The sequence below is a fragment of the Helianthus annuus genome, chromosome 4, assembly GCF_002127325.2.
Source record: "Helianthus annuus cultivar XRQ/B chromosome 4, HanXRQr2.0-SUNRISE, whole genome shotgun sequence".
In the NCBI taxonomy this organism is placed as follows: domain Eukaryota; kingdom Viridiplantae; phylum Streptophyta; class Magnoliopsida; order Asterales; family Asteraceae; genus Helianthus; species Helianthus annuus.
In genome coordinates this window covers 29,522,700-29,545,483 of record NC_035436.2, presented here as the reverse complement: position 1 = coordinate 29,545,483, position 22,784 = coordinate 29,522,700, and the positions used below count along the sequence as shown (strand labels likewise).

At 37.0% G+C, this 22,784-nt stretch overlaps 1 protein-coding gene across 1 annotated transcript; it reads left to right on the top strand.

Annotated features, from left to right (window-relative positions):
- Positions 1 to 1,512: 1,512 nt before the first annotated feature.
- LOC110933170 (probable LRR receptor-like serine/threonine-protein kinase At3g47570) lies at positions 1,513 to 14,180 on the top strand. The gene is made up of 3 exons (XM_022176403.2): positions 1,513 to 4,592; positions 4,662 to 5,036; positions 13,962 to 14,180. The coding sequence occupies exons 1-2, from the start codon at positions 1,583 to 1,585 to the stop codon at positions 5,033 to 5,035; spliced, it is 3,384 nt and encodes a 1,127-aa protein (XP_022032095.1). The 5' UTR covers positions 1,513 to 1,582; the 3' UTR covers position 5,036; positions 13,962 to 14,180.
- The last annotated feature ends 8,604 nt before the right edge of the window (positions 14,181 to 22,784 follow it).

Here is a 22,784-nt window from a genome sequence, read left to right as displayed (position 1 = left end):
TTTGAACCGGAGACAAAATCGCAATATAACTATGCACTAAGGATAAAATCGTAATTTTAAGCTGGGGACAAAACTATATTTTTAATTTGAACTCAGGCAAAATCAAAATTTTGAAATGATGGTAAAATCGTGATTTAAGTTGGGGGCAAAAGCATAATATTATTTTGAACCAATCAAAAACATAATTTTAAACTTAAGGCGAAATCATAATTTTTGAAAGAAAATGTGAAATCGTCATTTTTAGTTTGGGCAAAAGCAAAACTTTATTTTGAACCGGGGCCAAAATTGTAGCTGAATATGGGGAAAAATTGAGATTATGGGGAAAAATTATAATTTTGAACCGAGGGCAAAATCATAATTTTGAGCGAGGGACAAAAACGTAATTTTATTTTGAAGTGGGGGCGAAAACATAATTTTATTTTAAATTAAGGACGAAATCGTAATTTTAAAACGAATATAAAATGATAAAACTGATGGTCGAATTGAGAATACGGGGAAAAATTATAATTTTGAACCGAGGGCAAAATCGTAATTTTGAGGGAGGGACAAAAACGTAATTTTATTTTGAAGTGGGGACGAAAACATAATTTTATTTTAAATTAAGGACGAAATCGAAATTTTAAACGAATATAAAATAATAAAACCGCTGGTCTAATAGGGGAGTGCCACACAGGTGTGTGGCACTATTCCCCTCACTTCCTATTGTATAAGTTGAGAATGAGAATGAGAATAAGTTGAGAATGAGAATGAGAATTTTCCAATTTTAAATTCAGCTAACGAACGTGAATATATATGAGATCAAGCCAAACGAGTAATTGAAACTTTTTTTTCAACCAAATTAAAAGATAAGGTCACTAATGCATCCTGAACAAATGAGTGGCTACAAAAGGCCAACGATTATCGGATAGTTCTTGTCCGATTGCGCGTGTTATGGTTAAAGCGGGAACGCATAGTTCTTGTCCTTCGGTTTATCGGGTAGTAGTGAAGCTAGCTTTGCTTTTACCGGTTGCAACCGCAACCGTTGAAAGATGTTTTTCGAAACTGAAGTTTTTCAACACGGATTTACGCAATCGAATGTCCCTGGAATTTTTAAACAATGCTATGTTTGTGCGGTCGAAAATGATTTTTACGTGAAATAAAAGACGACGATCTGATAGAACGATTTCAAGCTATGAAAAAAAGAAGAGGACAAATCTATTAGGTATTTGTTTTACTTTATTTATTTATTGTCGTTTTTGTGTTTTTTAGTATTGTACGATTGCACAAGGAAAATTTTTTTTTAAAGATACCCATGAGTTAATGTGCTAGTTCCGCCACTGGATTATCCTTTGTTCTAGTTCCGCCACTGGATTATGCTTTGTGCCATTATCCTAATATTCTTTCCTACAAAAGGCCAACGATTATCCTTTCTGATTATAAGTTCTTTTGTCGTTAATTTTCCAATTTTAAATTCAGCTAACCAATCACGACTTTATCTTGGATTATATTTCTAACTTCCACCAGCTAGCAGTCTTAAATTCCTTGTATTGTGACTACAAAAGGCCAACGATTATCCTTTGTGATCATAAGTTGTTTTTCAAAAATGAATTCAAAGTACCCAATGGTTAACTTATCATCCTTCTCTCCTATTCATTTCCTCTTTTATTCTCTTGTTGTATCTCTCTCTTCCACCGTCATATGTGGTGGAATTGAGACTGATCATGAGGCTTTGCTAAAGATCAAGTCTTTGATCACTCGAGATCCATATGGAGCTCTAACCTCATGGAACGATTCTCTTCATTTATGTAATTGGAGTCATGTTTATTGTGGGAAGCGGCATAGAAGAGTGACTTATATAGACTTGTCATCGCAAGGTCTAGAGGGCTCGTTGTCTCCTCATGTGGGGAACCTCAGCTTCCTCCGTGGGCTTTCTCTTGGTAACAACAGCTTTCAAGGAGCCATTCCTCAAGAAGTTGGTCGTCTTTCTAGGCTACGTCATCTGTTTTTGTACCAAAACAAATTCAACAAGGTCATTCCAACTAACTTAACTGGTTGTTTTAACCTTGAAGAGATTGGTCTTTCCAATAATGAGCTAGTTGGAAGCATACCCAAGGAGATCAGTTCCCTCACCAAACTTACTTTTCTTTCACTTTTTAATAATAAGCTTACAGGTGGAATCCCAACCATCTTGGGAAATATTACATCATTGGAATTGTTTTCTGTTAGAGGAAATCCCTTGGGTGGGGGCTTCCCAAACATCTTAAGCCAATGGAAGAATTTAAGAGAGTTTTACGCTAGAGGTTGTAACTTAACCGGAACCATCCCTCATGAAATCGGTCATCTCTCCAGGTTGACAGTCCTCAGTCTTGCAAATAACAAGTTCTGTGGGGTAATTCCAACTAACATATCCGGTTGTTCAAACCTTGAACAGCTTTATCTTTCCGATAACGAGCTAGTTGGAAGCATACCCAAGGAGATCAGTACCCTCACCAAACTTACTGTTCTTTCACTTTTTAATAATAAGCTTACAGGTGGAATCCCAACCATCTTGGGAAACAATACATCATTGGAATTGTTTTCTGTTGCTGGAAATCCGTTGGGTGGGACCATTCCAGACACCTTAGGCCTCATGAAAAGTTTAAAAGAAATTTACTTTGGTGGTTGTAATTTATATGGAACCATCTCTAATTCTCTTTATAACCTTTCACTCCTAGCTAATATTAGCTTGTCTGATAATCAATTGACAGGTGGTCTTTATTCAGCCATAGGTGCAAGGCTTCCTAATCTTGTTTTTTTTCAATTATGGGGTAACCAACTAAGTGGACCTCTTCCGGCATCCATTTCTAATTGTACGAGTTTAGAACTTCTTGAACTCGGTAAAAACAAGTTTAGTGGACCCTTGAAAGTTGACTTTTCAAAACTAACAAATATGTATATTATAAACATTGATGGAAACCTCTTTGGAAGCAAAGAAGCAGATGAAATGAAGTTTATTGATTCTTTGAAAAACTGCACAAGATTACAGATGTTGTCTCTTGCTAAATGCAAGTTTCAAGGAGTTCTCCCTAGATCAATAGGTAATCTTTCTAATCAACTCCAGGAGTTATGGTTTGCTGATAATCAGTTATATGGAAACCTCCCTAGTTCAATTGGTAATCTTGTTGGCCTGAATACGTTGGCATTATGTGGAAACCAATTCACGGGAAACATCCCTTCAACGATTGGTAACCTTCAAAACTTAGAAGGCCTTTGTTTAGATGAAAACCAACTTTCAGGGCAGATTCCTGATTCCATAGGGAACTTGTCATCGTTGATAACACTTTATTTATCTTCAAACATGTTAGAAGGGGTTATTCCATCAAGTCTAGGAAATTGTTATCATCTATTAGAGTTGTACCTTAATGACAATAAACTTAATGGGAAAATACCTATACGACTTCTTCAACTTTCAAGTCTCTCCATAACATTGGATCTTTCTCGAAACAACCTGTTTGGTTCACTTCCAATTGAGGTTGGAAACCTCAACATGTTGACTACTTTGAATTTATCTGATAATAATTTTTCTGGTAAGATTCCTAGTAGCCTTGGTGGCTGTAGTAGCCTATCACAGTTGTCCCTCAAAGGCAATTTATTTCAAGGTATGATACCATTATCATTAAATTCGTTGAAAGGATTGGTGGTACTCGATATTTCTCATAACAATTTATCGGGGCACATTCCTAGATTTTTTGAAAAGTTTAAGTTAGAACATTTGAACTTGTCATATAATGATTTTGAGGGTGAAGTTCCAATGGTAGGAGTGTTCGCTAATGAAAGTGCATTCTCTGTTTTGGGGAATAGAAGGCTTTGTGGTGGCATTATTGAACTTGGGTTACCCAAATGCAAGGAGACAAGTAAATTTACGAAGAAGTTTCATCTCTATTTAATAGTTACATTGGTCGCATCCGCACTTTTCACCGCAACATGTTTAGCATATGCTTGGTGTAAGAAGAAAAGAAAGAGCCATCTTTCACAATCGTCAACAAGCGAACGACACCTAAAAGTTTCATACAATCGACTTCTAAAGGCTACCAATGGGTTCTCCGAATCCAATTTGATTGGAACTGGTGGTTATAGTTCTGTTTATAAAGGAATCCTTTTTGAAGATAATGACACATTTGTTGCAATCAAAGTTCTACATCTTCAAAATCGTGGAGCTCAAAGAAGCTTTATGAGGGAATGTGAAGCATGGCGGAATCTTCGACACAGGAATTTGTTGAAGATTATAACTTCATGTTCAAGTATTGACTTTCAAGGAAATCCATTCAAAGCTTTGGTATATGAGTTCATGCCCAATGGGAGTTTGCATGATTGGTTGCATTCAAGTCGAAATACATCAAGGCTAAACCTTCTTCAAATGATAAAAATTCTTATGGATGTAGCAAATGCACTTGATTATATTCATAATCACTGTCTACCAACCATTATTCATGGTGACCTGAAGCCTAGTAACATTCTACTCGATAATGATATGGTGGCTCATGTTGGAGATTTCGGTTTAGCTCGGTTTCTTGGAACTTCATACCAAAACAACTCAACTGGGATTCGCGGTACAATGGGTTACATTGCTCCAGGTATAATAGGCTTTCATATTTACTTACATTATTACCTTTTTTTATAATGTAATTGCTTGTAAGTTGTAGAGTATGGTCTCGGGAGTGAGATGACAAGTAATGGGGATATCTACAGTTTTGGAATACTAGTTCTAGAGGCGATGACCGGGAAACACCCAACTGATGACATCTTTAATGAAGACCTTAGCCTTCATAAATTTGCTTCAATGGCCTTGCTAGACAATGTAATTGATATCATTGATGTTACCATTCTAAACCTGTATCAAGAGCAAAGAATTGTTCTGCAAAATAATGAAGAAAATGCCAAGAAAATAGAGGAATGTTTGACTCTAACAATTAAGATTGGAGTAGCATGCTCTGTGGATTCCCCAACACAAAGGATGGATGTCAAAATGGTTGTGCGTGAATTGCAGCGGATTCTCGATACACTTGAAAATATTTGAGGTACGTTGTTCATTATTCAGGTCTAGGAGAGAGATGGTGTATCATGCATGTCATCTCGGGCTGTCGAGCCGAGCCGAGCCAGGTTAGGCTTGAGCTCGAACTTAAACGAGCCCGCTTAGCTTGACTGATTTATATTATCGAACTGAAAAGTGGAGTTCAAAATATTTTAAACATAGAATCTATACTATATAATAAAAGAAGCCACTTTTGGGACAATTGTCATCATATTAGGCCATCTCTTATAGGTAATTATTATTTTAGTTTAATTTCTCATAGATAATTATAATTTTAGTTTAATATTATTTAGTTTTATATCTTATATTATAGATAACCCTTCTACTAAATATTAGTAGTTTAATATCTTATGGATAATTATTATTTAGTTTAATCTCCTTCCCATCTATGATATTATTTATTTGAATTAATTATATTTGAACGCTTTGTTTAGTTTGGTATCAAATATATTTTACGAAACTTAAAATAAAAATAACTAATATTATTTATCATTTATATATTTACGGAGTTTTAAATAAAGGGTTAAATTTGTTGAGACTTGGTTAACAAATTTTGCAACAGAATAATCTATTTTTATCACGAAAACCAAACTTTGTATTAATATATTAAATATTTTTATTTTCACTATACAAAATTACATTTACTCGACCCATGTAATATATGAGGTTTTTTAAGATATAACTTTTTATTATTTGATATATAAAATTAGATTTATTGAATTCGTACAATACACGGGGGTTTTTAAGGATATATATTTTTTTATTATTTAGTACAGAAAATTACACTTATTCAAACCGTGTAATGTGCATATCTATAAAGATGTAATTTTTTTTTATTATTTGGTAAACAATATTACATTTATTCAAACCGTGTAATACGCGTGGTTTTAAAGATATAACTTTTTTATTTGTTATATAAAACTACATTTATTCAACCCGTACAATATGGTTCTTATAGATATAACTTTTTATTATTTAATATATAAAATTATATTTATTCAACCCGTGAAATAAATGAGGTTTTTAAAGATATATTTATTTAGTATATAAAATTTATTTATTCAACCCGTGTAATACACGGGTTATAACCTAGTGACATACTAAAAACATTATATGTATCTTTTTTTTTTGTTTTTTTATATGTTACCTAATTAATTAAAACTAAAAATATTAATACTTTAGCTACTTCCGTCATATTTTAAATTTTAATACATGTAGAATTTTACCAATATATACAAAATATAATAATTCAAGCCGACTCACGGGCTCACGAGCCAAGCCAGCCCTAGCTCAGGCTTGGCTCGACTTGATCTAGCTCGGACTCAGCTCGTTTACAAATCGAACCGAGCCGACTCGTTTACAACCGAGGCGAGCTTTTTCAAGCAAGCCGTGAACTTTTTAACATTCCTAATCAAGTTTCACTTTAACTATTGCTTTGACATTGACTTGATCTTTGATCGTACTTGAATCTAAGTGGCTTATCATGATGCTAAGTGTGTTGATACTAGATGTGTATGGGTCGGTTTGGGTCGGTTTTGACCAAAAACCATAATCATAACCGCGATGTAGGTTATTGGATAACCATAACCATATGATTGGTTATGGTGGTTATGGTTATAGTGGGTCGGTTATGAGTTGTTAACCGTATATTTAGCCTAGCTAAAAATATCTTAATTTTTTTAACATGTAATAAATTGTTATTGCATATTTGTATATATTAGTATATTACATAGCATTAAAAAATACATATAATAATAATATTAATACCAATTATTATCGAATATTCAAATAAGTGATATGATACATTCCATAAATTCAAATAAACATTCAACGAAAACCACAAAATGATATCAAAAACCCATAAGTACTAAAAATCTTCAGTCAAAAACATAAAATATTAAAAATATGGTGAAAAGTCCTAAATCCTACAAAGATTTATTACATGTCGGTTCGGTTCGGATATGGTGAGTATGGAAAAAATGATAACCATAACCGACCCGCTACTTTCGGTTTTAAAAAAAAAAACATTAACCGACCCACCGGTTTTTTATTTGGTTCGGTTTTTTTGGTTCGGTTTTGTCGGTTAATTCGGTTATGGTTCGGTTAATTCGGTTTTTTGCACACCTAAAAAGCCTCCAAATGACCCCTTAGAATTTAAGACTTTATTTGTATATTTCAGATACTAAAAGCTAAATTGATGATACATAAAATTAATTTGCCAGACAACAATATTATTAATAAATATTAGTGGTAATATTTAATATAAAATTAAATTGCAGACAACAATATTATCAGTAGTAGGGGAAAGCATCCATTAAAAAGTGGATTTTGCCTAAGTAGCCTAAGAAGCATTATTATGATGAAATGTGACTCCTTATAAGTAAGAAGGAAGGGAATTTTGGTACTAAAATATTTTGATCCTTATAAGTAGGAGTGTGAAAATGACTTGTGACATCCCGTTTGTTTTCTAAAAAATACAACAAAAAAATCCAGTACAAAAAATTTATCATAAGAAATTCAATACAAAAAAATATAACACACAAAATCTAATACAAAAAAAATATAGCACAGAAAATCTAATACAAAAAAATATAGCACAGAAAATTCAGCACAAAAAAATCTATTACAAAAAATCCAGCACAAAAAATTTAGAAAAAAAAATTAAGGCAAAAAAATTCACCACAAAAAAAATTAGCACAAAAATGTAATACAAAAATCTAACACAAAAAAAATGTTATACAACATAGAAAATCAATACATTTTTGTGGGTTTTTTTAGTCATCATATTTTATATAGCAGGGTAAATTACGTTTTTCGTCCTTTATGATTGTATGAGATTGTAATGGATGACCTTCCAACTTCAACAATTACAGTAACAATCCTTTATTTGTAATGCAAAAAAAACTAGGGTAAATTACACTTTTCGTCCTTTATGTTTGTACTGGATTGCAATTGATAGCCTTTAACTTTAATAATTACAGTCATCGTCCTTTATTTGGAAAATTCGTTACGTCTTACGTCCTTTAACCATAACCTAGTTAAAATTTTCAGTTAAATATTACATGTGCCTTGCACACGAGGGTATATTAGTAATTTTCCTTCTATATATAAAAGACCTTTTTTTTCATTTTCGCAGCAGACATGACCACACATTATCCCCTTTCTCTTTCTTCTCTCTCATGTCTCTCACTTTAGAAAATGGCCAGACACCACCACCCTTGTGGCGGAGCCACGTCGGCAGCGCCACCCCACATAAACATAATCAAACGAGGGTTTGTTGATCCTTCACCATGTCGGATGCATACGAGAGAGTGAAAGGGGGCAGGCTAACCTTCAAATGAGGAACCCTAGCTTCAACAAGCAATTCAATAGACAAAAAGAAAAAAAGCACAACAAATCATCCGCCGATTTCATTTCACCGAAGAAATCCTCACCGGAGATGCCGCCACTGTGGCGGCGGAACACGGCGACGCTCTCTCCGTCGCCGACACCACCACCCTTGCGGAACACGATTCATATTTGCAGATCTGTGGTGCAGCCATGCCGATGTTCGATCCACTTAATCAGATTCATATTTGCAGATCTGAGCCCAAATATAACACACTTTGTTCTTGATTTATTTCAAAGGATATGGTTTTAGTGGTGGTTGCCCACTTGTGTCAATGTTCGATTTTGACTTTGTTTTAGCCATACTTCGTTCTTTTGAGGCTAATGGTTTTAATGGTGGTTCCCCTCCTGTACCCAAGAATTTAATTATTCATCTAAGGCACCCACTCATAAACCCCTTTAATCTTGGGTTCTTGGTTTCTAAATGGGTGCAGAATGGTTGACCCGAGAGGTTTAAATCCATAAAAGTTTTCTTCAGTACTTGATTTATGGGTGTTTCAGATTAGGGAAAAACCCATATGTTTATGGTGTTTAGAGAAAGGGAGGTGTGGATTGATGTTTACAGGTCAACCATATGGGTTTGGGGTTAACAAGAAGTGAAGAAAGATTGAATCTATAAAAATCATAAGAGTAAATTTCAAAGTTCGTCCTTTATGTATGTCAAATATATCAAAGTATGTCCTTTATCTTTAATATCTTCAAGAAACATACCTAATGTTTGAAAAACCAATCAGGTTATGTCCTTTAGTCATAACACAATTAGTTTTCATGGTTAAAGTTGACTAAGTCAACCCCACATAAGGGTATTTTAGTCATTTTATCCTAAATATTATAATAAATAACCATAAACCCAATAAATAAAATAATTTAATAACAAAAACATAAATAAATTATATATATCCCCTCTCTCTCTCACACACACTTTACACACACTCTGTCTCTCTCTCTAAAACACACTCTCTCTCTTCTCTTTAACACCATCATCTGCCACCATGAAGCCGACAGCAGGTTCACCGGCGACCATGGCACCACCACCCTCACTCCAGACCACACCACCCCCACACCATAACCTGGATCTCCGAAACCAAAACCGCCACACCAAAGCCACAGATCTCCGATTGAAGATCTGAAAAACGAATCGGGCGTTTGGAAGATGGTGGCAAAGGAATCGGGCTTTTGGAAGCCACAGATCTCCGATTCTCACCAGAAAACCAGGCAAGCTGGAGAACACAACCTCCGCCGTGACTCCACTGCCGCCGCCGGACTCCGTCGCTGCCGCCGCCGTGAGCGGCGGCTCTCTCCCTCTCTCTCTCTCTTCTCGATTGTTCTCTCTCTCTCTCTCTCTCTCTCTCTCCTCTGCTCACCATCTTCCGATCCATCCGTCGCTCACCACCACCCGACAGTGGTGGTGGTGGTCAGTCTTGCCAACAGAAGAGGGGGGGCTGGTAGGTGGGTGTTGTCGCTCACCACCACCCGACAGCTGTAATTGTGTTTGTATAAGATATGTGAAAGATGGAGAAGAAGATGGTGAGGTTTTAGGTTTTAGGGTTTGTATAAGATATGTGAAATCGCAGATCTGTATAATATTTTAGGTTTTAGGGCCAATATTATCAGTTTCTTCTAAAAAGTGCAGTTGGCATACCTAAATTACCTAATTCAAGGAAACTTGAGGTTCTGTTTGTTAGACCACCATCACTTGCAGTTTGAAAATCCCCATCACTTAGAAATCCCCTTTGAGAGGATGGAGTGTTGCAGGTGTTGAACTTGAAAAAGTTGCAGGTCTTGAAATCGAAAAAGTTGATGGAGGAGGGATGGTGGTGATGAAGGGTGGTGGCAGGTTGGTGGTTGGGATTTTTAGAGAGAGAGAGAGAGAGAGAGAGAGAGAGAGAGAGAGAGAGAGATCTGTCTGTGTTTAGAGAGAGAGAGATATCTGAATTTTTTATAATTTTTTTTAGTATTTAGGGTAAAATGACCAATATACCCTCATGTGCTTCTCACATGATCTGAATTAACTGGAAAAACAAACTAGGTTTAGGGTAAAGGACATAACCTGATTGGTTTTGCAAACATTAGGTATGTTTCTTGAAGATATTAAAGACAAAGGACATACTTTGATATTTTAGACATACATAAAGGACGAACTTTGAAATTTACTCAAATCATAATGATTCAGAGAGACGAGGTGTTTATGGTATTTATTTTATTCTTTTAACATAAATGCCCTGACATGTGGTGCACATGACTAGATTTAACTTAAAATTTTAACTGAGTTAGTGTTAAAGGACGAAAGGTGCAATGAGTTTTTTAAATAAAGGACTGTGATTGTAAATATTAAAGTTAAAGGTCATCCATTGTAATCCGATATAAACATAAAGGACGAAAAGTGTAATTTACCCAAAAAAACTAATTACAGTGACTGTAATTATTGAAATTAAAGGTTATTCATTGCAATCTGATACAAAATAAAGGACGAAAAATGTAATTTACCCTATATAGCAATATGGTACTCAAATTAAAGATAAAAGGATGCCCGATTTTATGGTGAAATTTTTATGAAAAAATAATGTCATATAAAAAAGTTATCAACGTCTAAAAAATGGAGGGTGAAATATGCATGTGCCTTGCATGTGAAGAGAGATAGTCAAAAAATAGGATTTTCCCAAGGTACCCTTGAACATCTTTTTTTTCTTACATTTTCATCTTAATCAATGATTTGAAAATAGATTGTTAAGATTCCTTCTCATCCTACTTAGGCAAAACAAGTTTTTTTATTTGATCTTACCTCTTAGTAGTAATATTAATATTTATAACTTATGTTATGTCATAAAAAAATAAAAAAATATAACATCACATGTTACAAGTTGTATTAAAGAAAATGCACCTACCAATATTATTATATAACACTTAAAACTTATCACTTACGACAAAGTTTAGAGTTTAACTAAAATGATATTCTAGAACCATCCCCGGTCTTTTTTTTTTTTTTTTTTTTTGTAACTTTTGGCCTACAAGAGTTGTAAGACTCTTTGCATCACCTCAATCTTACCATTTAATTTTATATCTAACGACCACTTAGAGCATTCACATCCTATCCACCATTTTCTACCCTGTAATTACACTAATCAATCAATCAATCATACCCAGTAAAATCTTACAAATAGCAAAGTTATTAGTAGGGTCTAGGGAGAGTGGGATGTAAGCACACCTTACCTCTATCCCTAGGGATAGAGAGACTGCTTCCAGTGAGACCTTTGGCTCCAAAACACCCAGGAAAGAAATAAATAGAACATGGGGTGTGTGTGTATGAAGCTACCAATATAACATGAGTGGTGAAAGAGTGCATGGTAAACAAGACAAATCTAACAACACAAATAGCCTATACATATAGATACATATCTACGACCATACACTACACCTAAAAACATAATTGTATCCTCTGCTAGAAATTCTTATCCTTAATTCTACGTCTCCACGAGCTCCTATCATGGATCATGTTCTCAGAGAGGTGCAATCTTTGCAAATCCTGCATAATCCGCTCATCCCAAGTTATTTGGGGTCTGCCTCTACTCCTACATCCCTCCACCTCGAGAGTTTCAACGACTCTAATTGGCTCTATCTTCTGCCTCCTCTTCACATGCCCAAATCATCTCAATCTTCCCTCCTTTATCTTATCTGATATACTAGCTACTTCTAACCTCTCCCTAAAAACATCATTTCTTATCCGGTCTAATCTTATGTGTCCACACAATATCATCTACAAAAAGCAGGCACCACGGAAGAGCCTCCTGAATTAACTTTGTCAACTCATCTAGGATAACTACAAATAGAAAAAGGGCTCAAAGCAGACCCTTGGTGCAGTCCTACTTCCACCCGGAAAAAATCAGTATCCCCTATAGGCGCTCGGACACTAGTCTCAGTCCTAACATACATATCCCTAATTAAGTGTATATACTTCCCAGAAACCCCTTTACTCCCCAAACTATCCCAAACCAGTCTACGTGGCACACTGTTATAGGCATTTTCAAGATCAATGAACACCATGTGTAGGTCCCGTTTCTTCTCCCTATACTTCTCCATCAATATCCTTAGAATATGTATTGCTTCCGTAGTCGATCGCCCTGGCATGAAACCAAATTGGTTTACTGTGACTTGAGTTTCTCTCCTGATTCTTGTCTTAAATATTCTCTCCCATAATTTCATAGTGTATCCTAGCAACTTAATCCCTCTGTAATTCCCACAACATTGGGCGTCCCTTTTGTTCTTATACACAAGTACTACTACACTATTCCTCCATTGATCTGGCATTTTCCCAGATTTGAAAATAAGATTGAATAAAATAGTTAGCCAATGTACTCCTTCTTCTCCCAAGCATTTCCATACTTCAATCGGTAAGTTATCTGGCCCAACTGCCTTAGCCCTTCCCATTTTTCTAAGGGTTGTTCTCACCTCATCCCGCGTGATACGTCGACAACTAAAAACAATTATATTCTCTCTCCTTCTAATTAAATAATGTTTTTTATACCTTTATTACCTTTTCTCTCACCTCCACTCACAACCACTTTCAAAATATAGTAAAAAATTATAGAGAGTGAATAGTGTCCCCTCAAATATACAGATGAAGAATGACATTTTCTCTCTCATCCATTCAAAACCATCTACAACCACCTTTTATAATATAAAAATCTCCTTCTCGGAATTAATGGATAGGATGTGAATGCTCTTAAAACACATTTTCATTCTTATCACTCGATCATTCACCGCCTTCTCTCACATCTCTCTCTCTCTCCATTTTTTGGCCACCACCACCATTCTTCCCCATTTTCAAGTATGGAAACAAGGATTTCAAGAGTATATCCATCATCTTTACATCATTCCCTACAATTTGATATGTGTTTGTTTACCATTCTTACATTTCTATCTTTTATTTTCAATATACTTATAAAATCCTGTCAAAATATTCAAAATCATGAACATGTAAACTAGTATTCATCTCGCTTTTAAAACAATCATCTTTCACAACAAAACCATTTCTACAAACTTTTAGGTTTCAATTTGATTTATATAAACTTAGGGATGAAAATCATGTTTTTAGTTAGTATAGGATTTTGGATAACTTAATATGAAACATGCACATTAGAATCAAGTAGGATGCATTATCATCATCAACATATTGTACAATCAAAAATTTCACAAATAGATAATCCTTGTATGACCCTTCAATAAACGTTATGGGGTAGAGGTAAAACTGTGTACATCTTACCCTCATGAAACTCTACCTTAGCTATGCTATTGGTGGTATTTACTGAGTATGATGACGATGATGATTGATGTCAATTGTGACACTAATGTAAGGACGTAGTCTGCTAGGTTTGATTATGGGCTCATGACAATTGCATCACCCTACTTGTGTACTTATTTAACATTGTTGTCTAAACTTATGTTGATTACTACAACACACTATCTATTTTAATCCTACGAACTCACCCACTATTTTTCATTGCTACTTTTTTCGCATACTTTTCAGGTAACAATAATGAGTGAAGTTTAGCACGACTGAGCTCTAGAAAGTGACTTGAATCGAAACTTATGTGCATTGAATGTTTATTTATCTGTAAGACACTTGTTTTATTTGGGATTATGTTTGGTTTGTTTTGGTTTGAAGACAAGTACTGCTTACCCTTTGGTGTCGACCTATGTCGCGACATATTTTATTGAGATGCATTTTAGTATTTTCTTTTGTATTGATGTGCCACAATATGTGATTTTTCATAGTTTTTAAATTAGGATGAAAAAAAATTGTGAGCTCTTTGTTTTTTTAGAGTAAAACCACTCAGTTAGGGGAAGCGAGTTGTTGCACTTTCCTCAAAAAAAATTTTGTTTGCCACATTAACGTCACATAAACTTTTTCCCTACTTTTCCTGGTTGTCCCAAAATAAATAAATGATGCTATCCTAATTTTCCTCTTAACTCCCCAAAACTAAATTATTTTAAACTAATTTAAATTTTAAAATATTAATATATTTACCTTCCAAGGATAATGAACCTGTTCACAATTTTCACACCCTGACTTTTCCCCGCTTCCAACTCCCCCCCCCCCACCCCCCCCCCCACCCCGTGGCAACTTCTATCAAAAGAACAAATAAACATAACATGAATAAAGAACATGCTAGAGATCGATCTAATATAAAAAAGAGCCATGGGATGATTTAAAAGACCTCATAGTCTAAACATTATTTGTGCTTACTATATGTTGCATTACCCTCAAAGAGCAGTTGAAGAAACAATCATGTTTGAAAAAAGATGTTTGCAGACATTTATAGATTAATTAGGACGATGGGCTTAGGCGCTTAGATAACAATTTTATAGATGCATTTATGAGCTTGTTTAAATTTTTCGCAATTTAAGTTTTAAATGGGTATTAGACCATGAGTAATGATCTTTATAGGAGCATGAAGTGGATTGATAATGCCCTTAACACCGCCCCATGGGCTTTTAGTGGCATGAAAAGAGGGGAGCATTTCTAATATAATGCCCAACTAGAAAAACAAAATTGGAAAGTAAAGATGGAATGTGGGCATTAAAAGACATTAACCATTACACATTTTTAAAGGGGTTATGATTTTGATGTGGCAGAAAATGCCCCTAAGGGACATTAACCATTACGGATAGCCTTACAGGCTTTTTTTTTTTTAATAATGTTTCAATTATAAATTATGATTAGTTGTAAGTCACTCTTTACATTTTGTGTTAAATAGATGTTTTGGAATTACCAAAAAATGACATACTCTCTCTCTCTCTCTCTCTCTCACACACACAAACATATATAGGATGCGGTCAAATGAGAATCGCCTTGAATTGTGAGAACCAATGTGAACATAACAAAATAAACCCACTACACCACAAAAAAAAAACCTAACCCCCCCCTCCCAAAACCTAAGCCCCCACCCCCAAGCTAAAGCTCCCGAAAAGCTCCTTAAACTCCAATAAACCTGCAAAACACAAATCTAATCAAGAGTAGGCAATTCGAAACTAAAACTTGTGTAAAAACATCAAATTAAACAATTACAAGCACCGGTTTTCAACCACGTATCACATCCCCACACTTGTCTTTTGCTTGCCCTCAAGCAAATCTGTTTTTCACTTTCACGTGGGTCGAACAACGAATATACATCCCATTCCCGAGACAAAGGTTAAGGTCTAATGTCATGCTAAAATTCAAACTCTTTACAATATTCAATGTATTTAATGGTGACGTGCTTTTAGATACACAAATGGTTACCCAAGATTAACCCGCCCGTAAAACTAACAACTCATGCCTATCCCTCACAATGTGCTCTCCACTCGGCTTAAAATTTGCTAACATGTATAATGTATTAGCATTTCAACAATTAATCGCTCAAAACCGATTAGAACACGTACCCGCATAGGCTTGCAACTCAATCATTCTCCACTATCGAACACAAATACTAAGCACAAGTCAAAAGGTCATTGAGGGGTTGTAACGGGGCTAGGCGAAGGGTAGGAAATAGGATATTTTATTAAAGTGGCTAATAGTGATGAAAATTCGACTTTTTATTACAAAAGACTATCCTAAACAAAAGCAACTATAAACATCCACTATGGGCAATAATCTTTCACCCTTTTATTTGATAACTACTAACTCTTCTTTTTGTGTTTTTCTTCCACAATTTTCAAATATTTTTTTTTTTGAACGAATCATAACAACTATACAAACTTAAGCTCCTATAATCGAATTTTCATCACAAGGGTTTAAAAAGAAAAGGTTTAAGGTTTATGGGCTATAGGGTGGTCAAACGAAAGGTTTAGGCTCAAAACGGGCGACTAAGGAATTTGTTCGGGTAAGGATAGAAAAATGGTTTAAAGAGAAAAAGGTTTACCTAATGCCTTAATCATTCTCGTGCTTGTATTTGGTCTATAGTCTCAAAGGTATCAAAAATTGCAAGTTCTACAATACGCGACTAACGGCCCACTCAAACAAAGAAACATGTAAATGTGAATCTATGATATATAAGTGGCTCAAACCTCACGTATAAGGGTATGATATGTGATATGCATACATTGCTAGTTCCTTAGGCGAATTATTCTCAAATAACCACCCACTAAATACCCGATATGCTTATTAATTTGAACTTGACCATGACAAAAGACCAAATGGGTTGTGACATCCCTCGTTGACTTGGTTACTTGTGCTTTTGAGATTGCTTTGAAAACAAGACTTTTTTGAAAAATTTTTGAAATTTTCCCCCATCCCCACACTTGAGGTAAACATTGTCCTCAATGTGTAGTGTTTAAATGAACGGGTCAAAATCGAAAAATTTTTACTACTCCCCCATCCCCACACTTGAGGTACACATTGTCCTCAATGTGTAGGAACTAGAGTTTTTCCAAGGCACAAGGGATGTGACACGACTATCCTTCCCAACTTTTCACCCCGGAAATTAAAATACACATTACAATCCACTTATTTGCTAACTAAAAATCAAAGATAAAAAGAAACGTATGCACCTGGTTTTTCGCTAGGTCCTCGTGTGCTCTTCATCTTTTCAACAAAGCGGTCGTCTCACGAACATGATGTACCTACAAATCTTAACCCTTGTGTAGAAGCATGCTTCTCACAACCATCAAAATTTGTTAGTTACCTAGTTCTACCACTTTTATGAAATTATTACCAAGCCATGCATTATTTTACTTTGATTTTATGTGGAAAATATTTTACAACAACAACAATCCTAACTCACTTTCGTAGGAATCACGACGGCATTTAGCATATGCACGCAAGCCCTTTAAACCTCCCGATAGCTCGGGAGGACGAGTCGGTCTCGTGAGGGTTATATAGGGAACACACCCACAAAGTTCATTTAACTAGGCAATAATTTAAATAATCAAAATGAGAAAAACGAAAATAAACTAATAATATACAACAACAACAACAAAAAACGTACCTTGCCTCTACCGCTGATATCTCTCATTAGGGTTCACGGGCGGGTTCGGCTGGTACGGATAACCAGTAAGGGCCTCAAACATATCCCTATAGTTATCCAACGGGCTTGACTCTTGTTAGGGTGGCGGTTGGTATGGCATGGGAACGAAGCTCGAGCCGACTGCTTCGGGCCAGTGAGGGATTGGATCGAAAGGCCCTCGCGGATGAGGAAGGTTGGGGTAATCGGTCCACCCCGAATGTTCGGCATATGGAAGCCCGGCTTGATAATCTCGTTGATGGCGTTCTTGGTCATGGAGTACCTTGAAATTATTGATTGCCATCTGGTTGGAGAAAGCCATTGCCCCCCATCGGCGTTGGTCCAACTCCGCCTGTGCGTTCCGGCGCCTAACATCCTCTTCCTCCCACGCTTGTCTGCGGGCCCTTTCCTCTTCTTGCAGTTGTATCATGTGCTCCATTTGCGATTGTTGCATCGCATATTGCAACTGCTGTTCCTCCAACTGTTTTTCCACCCTCTCTCGGAAAGACGATTGAAAACCCCATTGTTGTTGCGAGTACGCGTCTTGCGCCTCTTCCCATTCCTTCCTCCTAGAATGGTGCTCTCTTGCTTCCCCAATACCCGCCGACACGTTGTCGTAGATCGCTTGATCCCCACGATTCCACAACCGATACGACGGTATTTTCCTTCGAGTCACAAAATTTGCAACCTCATCAGAGATCTCCCTATGTTGTTTTCTATACCTACGCCTCGGCCCCCGTGGACCGGAAGGGTCAATCTCCTCCTCAACATCGGGCATCTCCTCATCGCCCTCTTCTTCATCACCTTCCTCCTCATCAACCTCTTTATCATTAAACTTGTAGCTATCCCCTTGTTCGTCCTCAACCGTATGCAAATGACCAAAAGCTTTCACTGTTATCCTCCAATGCCGCCTCATGGTGGCAAAGTTGAATTGGTCAATGGGCTTAGACACCCACAATGAATCTGGAGGCAACACATTTTGTTAAAGAATCATGGCGCTGATCAACCGTGCATAGGGAATCATCTTCCGTTTGAACGATTCCCGCGTATCCCAAGTGTTGATCATAACAATCTGGCGCCACGAAAGCTTGGGCGTCCCATATAGCAATGCATGCAAAACCCGGCAGTCGGGTGCTTTCACTACTCCCCGATCTCCAAACCTCACCATAATGTTCTCCAAGGAAATGCCTTGAAGTATTTTTCCCATCAAGGACAAATCGGCTCTTTGATCACCTAAACCCCCAGAACCCGGTAGTGTGTCCTCTAAAAGAGTCACTGGATCAGCATCATTCCTCTTGTTATCCAAAAACTGATCATACCCATAATACTCGTACGCATCAACCCCAAGCGAGTCAAACCTCGCTATAGCATTCATATGCTCAAAGGACATCACCATCTGATTTTTCCCGACGTTCCCAATCAACTTCCACCTATGAGCTGGTCTATCGGAGTGTTCAAAACGAAGGGTGGATAGCCACTCACAAACTGCCCCCAAGTATACCCAATTGGTGATGTCATCGCACCAATCAATCACTCGCTCCCAACCGAGTTTCTCGAACCTTTGCACTATCCCAATCTTCCTAAACTCTTCAACATCCACCGTGCGCTCACAAACCGCCCGGTCCGGTACGGGCTTAGACACACCCGTGACCATTTTCATCCGCCACATCTTGGCTTCCAACCTCTTATTATTGTAACGAGAAAGAGCTTTGGTCTTCTCGTCCTTCCATACTGAAGCTGACCCACTGTTCTTAGCTTCCGTCCACTCCCAATCTTGCCTAATAAGCTGCCCATCTCCCTCTTCCACATTACTAAGTTGTTCCCATTTCCTTTGATAAACCCCAGAGCCCGAACTGGCTCCTGAAGATGACCCTTGACCAGAGGTCTTTGCCTTCTTGCTCCCACGAAACATGGCTACAATCATAAGACAAAGATAACAACAATTAGTACATTCCAACCTTCAACAATCTCAAACTTTGAACATGATATGTAATGTTGAACTTTAATCCAATTTTAGATGTAAAATCGCCTTTTTAAACTTCCAAAGTCGCTCATTTGATCATCTATATTGACTAACACATTTAATCATAGTATTTTTCAATAAAAATCATGGTTCAACATCACTACTATGTTCAATCATGCCAAAATCTTAGTGTAATCACATCACTAAAACTAAGCATGCTCAAATCCAACCCAAATCAAACAAACACCCTTGAATTTATGCCCAAACATCCTACATTATGATAAACAACCTACTCTTAAACAATAAGTTTAAAATTTCGGAAGAAACCACAACATATAAGAAAATCATGCACAATTAGAGTGAAAGTTCATACCTTTAGTGAAGATTGACAAGAATAACCAAAGAAAAGTGCAAAACAAGAACTTGGATGAACACTCTTCAAGAACCCTAACAAACACGTCCAGAAATCTTGCAATAAAGCAAGAATTGATGGAATTGGTTATGGGGGTTTTGTTCTTCTCTGAAAATCACTCAAGATAGACTCAAGAATCAAGCGATTTGGCTAGGGATTGAGAAAGTTATGGAGAAGAGAAGAATTAGGGTTTTATAGAGAAGTTGGGGAAGAAGATGAAGATGCAAGAGAGAGAATATGAAGTGGTTACTGATTTTGTGATGTTTGTGAGATGTTTGATAAAGTTTTCGGGTCAATTATGTGGTGAAAAAGGGTTTCGGGTCAAGTTTATGTACCAATTAAGAGTTTGGAGGTGAATGTGAGCCACAAAAAACGAATCAGCGTCGGCTGATTATCTAAGGACCGTCGGCGACGGACAAGCCCACCGTCGGCGACGGTGTGTGTTTGGTGACCTGGGTAGCGACGGCCTAAGTCGCTGTCTACGGACAATTTGTAGCTACGGAAGATTATGGGCACCGTGGGCGACGCACAAGTAGACCGTCGGCGACGGTCTTTGTATTTTCAACTTTTTTTTTTTTAGGAAAATAGAATTTTAATTAACTTTTATTAAGGGCTATACACATATAAAAATCCTAAAAAAATATTAAAATTCTTTTTGTAATTTTTTATAAGTTAAAATTTTTAAAACGGACTTCGTTAATGGCCCTACCACCCCCCAAAATTCGTGTATTGTCCTCAATACACATAAACAAGTCTAAGAACATACCTTGTATCTTCACGACCCGTTCGTAATGTCTAGACTTCACACAATCAAAAAGAATTAGTAGGAATTGAAACGATAATCCGGGAAACACGCAAACAATTAAACAAGTATACATAACTTTACAAAAAGTGTTACCGGTCCTTTTACTTCACCTCATATGTTGGCACGCTTATCAAGAAACATACCAACTCCACATTTGCGTCCTTTTTATCTTCGTTACCATCAAGGAATGGTTTAAGGCGGTGACCATTAACCGTTTGCTTCGACCCAACCTTCGGGTCCTCGATTGTAACATCTCCAAGTTTCCCGACCCGTGTAATCACATACGGGCCCATCCACTTGCTCTTGAGCTTTCCGGGGAAGTATTTAAGCCTTGAATTGTAGAGCCAAACCTTTTGACCCACTTCAAACTCCTTTGGCTTCAACTTCGCGTCATGTGCCCTCTTCATGTCATCCTTGTACTTTGAGGCACACTCATACGCTTCTTCCTTAAGCTCCTCCAACTCGCAAAGCTTTAATTTCCGCTCTTTACCTGCATCATCGTATTTCATGTTAACTTCTTTAATAGCCCACCAAGCACGATGCACAAGCTCAACCGGCAAGTGACAATTCCTCCCATAAACTAAACGATAAGGAGTGGTCCCAATAGGTGTTTTATGAGCCGTTCTATAAGCCCATAAAGCGTCATTTAACTTCGTTGACCAATCCTTTCGGTCGGGTCGAACGGTCTTTTGCAAAATTTCTTTTATTTGCCTATTGGAAACCTCAACTTGACCGCTTGTTTGTGGGTGGTAGGGAGTAGCAATTCGATGGTCAACACCATACCGTTTCAAGAGTTTGCCAAAATTAAAGTTCTTGAAATGAGATCCCCCATCACTAATGATCACCCGGGGAACCCCAAATCTAGAAATTATATTCGTTTGAACAAAATTGCAAACAACGGTGTGGTCATTCGTTTTGGTGGCAATCGCTTCGACCCATTTGGATACATAATCAACCGCCACCAAAATGTATAAATTGCCATGCGAATTAAGGAATGGGCCCATGAAATCGATCCCCCACACATCAAAAATATCTACAACGAGGATCGGTTGCATGGGCATTTCATCCCTCTTTGATATACTCCCTAATTTTTGACACTCTATGCAATTCTTAGCGAAATTAAAAGCATCTTTGAAAATACTCGGCCAGTAAAGGCCACTATTGAGCACTTTGTGCCCGGTTTTGTGACCACTGAAATGGCCCCCACAAGCAAATGAATGCAAGTGCATCAAGACGCTAGGAATCTCCTCGTCGGGTATGCATCTTCGAACGACTTGATCCGGACAAAACTTGAATAAGTCCGGTTCTTCCAACGTATAATACTTGATTTGAGATAGGAAGTGCAACCTCCTCCTTCTATCCCAATGAGCCGGCAAGTCACCTGTAACCAAATAGTTGACAATATTAGCATACCATGGTAATATTCCAACTTTTAAAATTTGTTCATCGGGAAAATTCTCATTGATTTCTTCACGGGAAGAATCCTCCACACTCAACCGAGACAAATGGTCCGCAATCACATTTTCACTCCCTTTCTTGTCTCGGATCTCCAAGTCAAACTCTTGTAACAAAAGAACCCATCGGATTAGTCTCGGCTTCGCATCCTTCTTGTCCATGAGATACCTAACTGCAGAATGGTCAGAATAAACAATGACCTTAGTACCCCATATATAAGCGCGAAACTTATCCAACGCATATACCACCGCAAGTAGCTCTTTCTCGGTAGTTGTGTAATTCAATTGCGCATCCGAGAGAGTCTTACTTGCGTAGTAAATGGCAACCGGTTTCTTATCTACCCTTTGACCCAACACGGCCCCCACCGCATAATCACTTGCATCACACATATTTTCGAATGGTAATGACCAATTCGGTGATTGCAAGATTGGGGCCTCAACCAACTTTTGTTTTAGCACATTAAAGGCATTTTGACAATCTTGGTTAAATTCAAACGGTTGATCTTTTAGCAATAATTTACATAGGGATTTGGTTATATCACTAAACCCTTTTATAAATCTCCTATAAAACCCCGCGTGACCCAAAAATGATCGAATACCCTTAACATTCATGGGATAAGGTAAAGTAGAGATGACTTGCACTTTTTCACGGTCGACCTCTATCCCACGGCTCGACACTACATGCCCCAACACAATCCCCTCTTGAACCATAAAATGGCTCTTTTCCCAACTCAA